This window comes from Seriola aureovittata, chromosome 9 (genome assembly GCF_021018895.1).
Source record: "Seriola aureovittata isolate HTS-2021-v1 ecotype China chromosome 9, ASM2101889v1, whole genome shotgun sequence".
Classification (NCBI taxonomy): Eukaryota; Metazoa; Chordata; class Actinopteri; order Carangiformes; family Carangidae; genus Seriola; species Seriola aureovittata.
In genome coordinates, this window is record NC_079372.1 from 17,265,887 (window position 1) to 17,273,348 (window position 7,462).

Here is a 7,462-nt window from a genome sequence, read left to right on the forward strand (position 1 = left end):
TGTTTCTGCCTCCGTCCCAATACAGTAGAAGTTATCATGCAGAGCATTGAAATATATGCTAGATTTAACAGATTTTAGTGTGGTTATTTTTTCATAAGCGTAATGTCACCATGTCTTTAGGTGTGTATGCACAAATATATACATACAATGTATTGACATGCGAACATTTAAACGTGTGTTTTGCAAATCCAGTGATTTTATCTATTTAAACTCTATTCATATTTTATCTATCTTGCCAGAGAGTGAAAAGTAAAATGATGAACCCCCACCCCTCTACCCCACCCTCTTATTCCTCCAACCACACACACTTCTCAAGAAAGCCCCCAGTTAATAAAGTAAAGATGTCTTTGCCAACATGTCTTTCCTCCCCTCTCACCCCAGGCTCTGATGCCATTCCTCTGTGAGCACCTGGGTGTGTCAAGCCCCGATCATTTTACAGGGGTGGCACTTTTTACCCGTCCAACAGGATGAGCGGCCTCCACGTCAGTCTACCTGCCTGCAAATGCACCTTCCAGGATCCAGGTAATTGGAAGAGCGCTGAGGGGGAGGTGCAGCGGAGGTGGAGCTCACTCGCACCTCCTCCACAGTCGGAGGCAGATAAAAGTCCATCGCGGACAGTTAGAAGACACTCAGAGGGACTTGACTCTCCTCTTTGTGTGCTCCACTGCTCTGCCAGATCTCTCTCTATCTGCTCCTCCTTTCCTCTAAATTCTTCCTTTTCAGAAGAAACAAATCCAGCCATGACAAGCTACAGAACTATGAGCGTGAAAAAAGTCGTTTCCAGCTCAGGCGGTGGTGGAGGTGGTTTCAGTAGTGGAGGTGGTTTCAGTGGTGGAAGCAGTTTCGGTAGCAGCCGTATGTCTGTAGGAGGAGGAGGAGGAGGAGGATATTCCTCACGATCTGCCATTTCTATAAGGCCTACAATTGCAATGTCTTCCAGCTCATTGAGGTCAAGCATGGGTGGTGGTGGTGGTGGTGGTTTTGGTTATGGCAGTGGCGGCGGTTTTGGTGGTGGCGCTGGTGGTTTTGGCAGTGGTTACGGCGTCGGTCTCGGTGGCGGCGGTGGCGGCGGTTTCGGCGGCGGTTTCGGCGGCGGTCTCGGCGGCGGTGGAGGTATGGCAATTGCTCCAATCACAAACGTCCAAGTCAACTCGAGCCTGCTGGCCCCCCTGAACCTTGAGATCGACCCCAACATCCAGACTGTCCGTACCCAAGAGAAAGAGCAGATCAAGACTCTAAACAACCGCTTCGCCAGCTTCATTGACAAGGTGAGTGCCCCTTTACTGTTGGTTACTGAACCACGCATCAGTCTCAAGTTTGTGTCCCACCATGACATGTCATAAACTGTTTAAATTCAGAATGGTTTGGAGGTGTCAGCTCAAAAATCATAGATGTTGATATGAATGAACTGAGGAATATGAAATATTAGGAGTAGATGAGGGATGCTCTGCACACAGTAGAGTTAATTGGTTTGTCCAAATGTGAATAGCTGCAATATACTGTCGCTGAAGGGCCACCCGAGCTCATTAAATATTACACAACCACTGAGCCAAACCTGAGTAATGTGCACACTTGGGGCCTAGCTAGAGCTAACTCTGAAACTACCAAGCATGACATTACTAGTATAAATATGATTCAGTCATTTTCATCTCTCACAGTGCTCTCAAAGCAGCACTGTGCATTAGCCTTTACACTGAAACTGAAAGCAGACCTCTGCTCCTTAAACTTCTTTTTTGACTATATGTGGCCCCTTGCCAGCTGCCTCTGTGTGCAGCGAGAGGCAGGAAACACTAGAGTGGTCATATCCAGTGACTGGTGGTTCTCAGTATGACAGGGAAGAAGATATCAGGTTATCACCTATTCCCATGGCAGCAAGGACTCGCAAGCTTGCAACGGTGCTGCACAAAGTGGACTCGATCTTCACTATTTGCAATGCATTGAGCAATACTTATATTTTCAGTCAAGGTTTGAGGTAAAGTCTCAAAACCTTTGCATGAACTTTTGTCCTTTGTCCCATTTGAAGAGGGACAATACAATAACGGGTTTTTAATTCACCCATCTGCACTGTCATGTATAATTAAAGACCTTGTGAAGAAGATGAGGGACCTTTTCTCTCAGGTAGAAATGAAAAAAGAATTGGCCACACCCTGTGTGAGAAAATGCTCACTTAGCTTTTTCTGCAGTGTGCATATACCACACCTCATCTGTCCTCGCACAGGTGATCCGATCGCTTATCTGTATGAATAATTAAGCATTCCGATTATGACAAGTAGTAGTAGCAGAAGGATAGTGAGGATCAAGTGTTTCATTAACAGTTTAAGTATTTTTTTTTTTTTTATGAAAAGCCATCTTTACACAAATGATGTATCTTTAAAGCATCCTCACTCAACTGATGAGACAGTTAATAGCTTGAGACGTGGTTACTGAGAGTTGAGGCAGGCAAGTTCACCCAGTCAAAGTCCTGGAGGCAAAGGGAGCGGCAGAGTCGAAGCTTTAAATGGAGGGGCAAGGCTGAGGTGTGGCACTGTATACCTCGCCTGGCTTAGAGAGACACATACACACCCAAAAGGAAGGGATGGGCTCTACTCTGTGTAGGCTTGAAACCTTGGCGGAGCATTCCAGCTGTGACTTGCATGAATCTTCTGTTTTCTAGGAACAGAAGTGTTTCATGTTTCTCAGGAACTTTGTCATTCGAGCAAGTGCAGTTCATTGACACTGCGCAGAGAGGCTCCACGTTGGATCATATCTAGAGTATCCCTGCCCCGAAGGGCTTTTCCATACAGCAGCTGCCAGCACACACAGATGTGGCACGATGGAACACCTGGGGAAAAGCAAAACAAAGAAGACAAACATTTTTGTTACCTCCGAGAGAGCAGGCCTCATCATGAATTACAGTAAATATGATCTATTCTGAGGCTGTTCTGTGTCTATAGAAACCGGCGCCCATGGCCATGCCACTGCTCATGCCACCCATGGAAAGATAAAATGTGAACAGACATCGCCAAGCACACAAATCTATTATGTAGTTCTACTGATGTGCAATTCTGATCTGATAATAACCCCTAACCCTTATTCAAAGTAAAACCATTTTTCCCCAACTGACAGTGGATCTTAACTTGTGCAAATGATTTTACCGTTCAGGTGCGCTTCCTGGAGCAGCAGAACAAAATGCTGGAGACCAAGTGGAGCCTGCTGCAGGACCAGACCACCACCCGCTCCAACATCGACGCCATGTTCGAGGCTTACATTGCCAACCTGCGCAGACAGCTGGATGGGCTTGGCAATGAGAAGATGAAGCTGGAGGGAGAGCTGAGGAACATGCAGGGACTGGTGGAGGACTTCAAGAACAAGTGAGTTCATACCAGAGGAGGAAACAATTCGTGTCACATCTTTGAACACTACCTACAGTAGTTGCTACCCACAGTCATTATCCATCAGCTAATTTTTCTTCCATTTGTTTGTGTCAGATATGAAGATGAAATCAACAAGCGCGCCACCGTGGAGAATGAGTTTGTGCTCCTCAAGAAGGTGAGAGTAGATCTGCAATTATAAAGCCTGTCGCTCCACCATGTCATTAACAATAGCTGAATGAATTATTGTTTCCCTCTAACGCATCACAAATTTCTTTCTTCTTCTCCATTCACAGGATGTAGATGGCGCCTACATGAACAAAGTTGAGCTGGAGGCCAGGGTTGATGCCCTTCAGGATGAGATTAACTTCCTCAGGAGCGTCTATGAGGCGGTAAGAAAAATGAACCACACCTCACTCGTATTAGGTCTTTTCTCAAACACTTTACCTAAGATTATAGTGGCGACTATTGACAAGAGAAATAGATTTACTACCTTTACTCTCTAACTGTTTTAATTTCACTTCTGCAGGAACTGCGTGAACTTCAGGGACAAATCAAGGACACCTCAGTCATTGTGGAGATGGACAACAGCCGCAACCTGGACATGGACGCCATTGTGGCTGAAGTCAAGGCTCAGTATGAGGACATCGCCAACCGCAGCCGTGCTGATGCTGAGTCATGGTATCAGCAGAAGGTAGGCAGAGAGAAGAACCATCACCAACAAGTCCAATGTGAAATGCACACCCTGCAAAGAGGTCTGTGGAATTTGTAATAACAGTTGTTTTTAATCTTATCTCCCTTCAGTACCAGGAGATGCAGGTCAACGCTGGCCAGGCTGGAGCTGACCTTCACAGCACCAAGAGTGAAATCGCTGAACTCAACCGTATGATCAGCCGCCTCCAGAATGAGATCGAGTCAGTCAAGGGACAGGTAAGCTTACAGTCACAACTGTATTACCTGCATAACAGTTCAGTTCAATTATAGACCTATCACGTGGGTGCAAAATATTTTTACAATGATGTTAGTTTTACGAACACCTGTTAAAAACCAGATGCTGATCGTGTGAGAAGCATTTTGAAAAAGAAATCTCTGCCATCTTTCCAACCTCTCAGCGTGCCAACCTTGAGGCCCAGATCGCTGAGGCCGAGGAGCGCGGTGAGCTGGCTGTGAAGGACGCCAAGCTCCGCATCAGGGACCTGGAAGACGCCCTGCAGAGAGCCAAGCAGGACATGGCCCGCCAGGTCCGTGAGTACCAGGAGCTCATGAACGTCAAGCTGGCTCTGGACATTGAGATCGCCACCTACAGGAAGCTTCTGGAAGGAGAGGAATCCAGGTAAACACTCAGCTATTTTGGACATTTAATCTTCTCAGTGTATTGCATCACATTGTGCAGGCGGCAGCATCAGCAGCTCAAATTGCTCATTTATGTACCTCTCTGCAGAATTTCCTCCGGTGGTGGATCTGCAACCATCCACATACAGAGCTCAAGCAGCGGCTTTGGTATGTATCAACATTTCTGTACATTTCAAGTCATTTTTAAGTCAGTTCTATGGTATTCATGAAGAAATAACATCAATAAAACATCACTTTTATTGATGTGTTTTAATGAAAACAGCATATGACATAAGAAAATTCAAATTTCTGCCATGTTCTCTGAAAACATCTTTTTTCATCACCAGGAGGTGGTATGGGCGGAGGCATGGGCGGAGGCATGGGCGGCGGCATGGGCGGAGGCATGGGCATAGGCGGCGGCTATGGCAGCGGCCTGAGCTTGGGCGGCGGCGGCGGCGGCTATGGTAGCGGCATGAGCATGAGTGGCGGCGGAATGGGCCTGTCAAGCATGAGCATAGGAGGAGGCGGTGGCAGCAGCATCAGCCAAAGAAGCAGCACCATAGTCTCTTCTCGCCGTTACTAAAAATCACAGTTGTCTTTCCCTCCATTTTTCTTTCTTCATCTTTATTTTCTTTGTCTTTGTCCCCACCACCTCTTGCCTTGCAGACACAGGACAGCCATTTGACCATTTACAACTAGCAGATCCATTAATGGTGTAGCTCTCTTTGGCATTTAGTTCCTGTGTACTGCTTCTTGGCACCACATACCCACAGAGAGTCAGTGATTACATCCAAGTACAAGTAAGAGCAGAGAGATTATTAGACTGGAAAAACAAAGAGCAACAGATTCGTGAGTCAGTCCTCTCTTTTGATCAGTCAGCCAGGCTGCCTTTTGGTTGCTGGATGTGCTGTTGTGTAGACAAGAGGATACTTGTAGTGTCATGACAGAGAATCCTTACAACCAACAATCATTGCACACAAAATGACAACAGCAGTTTGCACAGAAGGAGGTGTGGATGTGGCACTTTGTCTTGAATCTATAAAGCATACATGGCAGGCAGCCAAATAGTGTCACACCTATAACTCCTCTCTAATGTCTCTTATGCTGTCACACATCTGTCATCTTGTTGTGCAGTTTGACATCATCAAAAGCAGCCACACATAACACTTTCATATCTGATTTTTGGGATCCTCTTTTTCTTCTCCTGTTGGAGGGAAAATGAGCTCTCCGTTCAGTATATTGTTTTTTTGTTTTTTTTTATCATTCCTTTTACTTCCATTCTCACTCTGAATAAAAAAAAAAACATGGTTATGGCTGACTTGGACAACCAGATTTATTGTTGTGAACTTGTACCAACAAAACATTTGAAATAAATCTGTGTTCATATCCACTCTGGCAGATCTGTTTGTCGTTAATTGTTGGTGTTGCACGACTTTACAATACAAATCATTTTATAATGGACACTTTGCTAATCAGGTTTGACAGTTTACAATGATACATTTAAATTAATTTCACACCAAAGTAAACAAAAGCAGGGTTTTCATTTGTAGCCCACGACTATGGATTGTATTGGCTATATGTAGCTAGTAGTCTACAAGCTAATGCTAAAACTGAGTTGGTTGAAAACTGGCCTGCTCTTAATATTTCCAGCTGAATTGTTTTAAAACTAGACAGCTGTGAACTGGTCTGAAAAGTGCACTTGATGGCTACCTACATGTTATAGTGGTCTACAATTCCCTCTGGCAAAAAAATCAACATCCTCACTAGCTTGATGATCCATGTGGAAGATATGAAAATTAAGAAATATTTCTCTTGCGTAGAGCTGGTTAGCCCTAGGACTATAATCCAGTATTAGATAGATAGATAGATAGATAGATAGATAGAGACGTAGAAAACACTTTAACCCAACAACATTGGTTAAACTATAAGCTTAAGACAAAAGGATGAGAGGATGAGATATAGGTGATGAAGTTGATCCAATGCTAGTTTGGCTGCTAACTATAAGCTAGTTAGCAGGGAATGCTAGGGCAGACGAGCACAGTTAATCCATTCCTTACACTTATGCCTTTTGTTTTTGGCTTTGGAAAGATAGTGTCATTCCCACACAGTCCATTCACCTCCACGCTCACTTCTAACCAATGAATTTTAGTTTTCGGCACTGCAATCTTCGGTAAAAGTTTGTGGTAGTCGTCCATGGAGAAGCAGGGCGTCTTGCTGTTAATTAGCTGTGGCCAAGTACTATGTATCCAGTTACCGCAGTTCAGGCTTATGCTGTTGGTAGGGCACGCTCATGCAGTACTGAAAAAATGTTGAAATATGGCAATAGCCTACTATATCTACAAAATTATTATCATCCCCGTGATTTATCAGTGTCCAGGAGCCGCTGATTGTATTTTCAAGAGATAACACACAAACATAAAACATCTTGTAGAAGCTACTCTGACAGTAGAAACAATAATGTGGATATATTTAGCACTGAGGAGTCATTCATGTTTTAAATGAGTGGTAAGATAACTTTAAAGGAAGCTATCTGCCACATGGACCTGGGAAAAATCAAATTTTACTGACATCTTTTCTCACAGCTTGACAAATGAAATCCTTTGACATGCAAAATCACCCTTCATCACTCAGCACCTCAGCAAAACATTCTGCAAAATGACTCAACTGGAGACAGAAATATTATAGAGGTGCCACACCTATGACCAAGAAGTAAAAACGGCACTGCAAGTTGGTGAGGTTTATATTCAAAGTCTGCCAAACATGAGAGCAACGAATGATGA

The 7,462-nt window shown here is 44.4% G+C and overlaps 1 protein-coding gene across 1 annotated transcript; it reads left to right on the forward strand.

Moving 5' to 3' along the window:
* The first annotated feature begins 611 nt into the window (after positions 1-611).
* Positions 612-6,072, forward strand: LOC130175401 (keratin, type II cytoskeletal cochleal-like). The gene is made up of 9 exons (XM_056385858.1): positions 612-1,268; positions 3,142-3,350; positions 3,468-3,528; positions 3,647-3,742; positions 3,880-4,044; positions 4,155-4,280; positions 4,463-4,683; positions 4,792-4,850; positions 5,030-6,072. The coding sequence occupies exons 1-9, from the start codon at positions 741-743 to the stop codon at positions 5,263-5,265; spliced, it is 1,701 nt and encodes a 566-aa protein (XP_056241833.1). The 5' UTR covers positions 612-740; the 3' UTR covers positions 5,266-6,072.
* The last annotated feature ends 1,390 nt before the right edge of the window (positions 6,073-7,462 follow it).

What these genes read in the sequence shown, in the direction of transcription:
- LOC130175401 (XM_056385858.1), top strand. Translation starts at nt 741, where the DNA reads ATGACAAGCTACAGAACTATGAGCGTGAAAAAAGTCGTTTCCAGCTCA. An exon ending in AGTCATGGTATCAGCAGAAG is followed by an intron (nt 4,045 to 4,154) that starts GTAGGCAGAGAG and finishes ATCTCCCTTCAG; the next exon opens with TACCAGGAGATGCAGGTCAA. An exon ending in TCGAGTCAGTCAAGGGACAG is followed by an intron (nt 4,281 to 4,462) that starts GTAAGCTTACAG and finishes CCAACCTCTCAG; the next exon opens with CGTGCCAACCTTGAGGCCCA.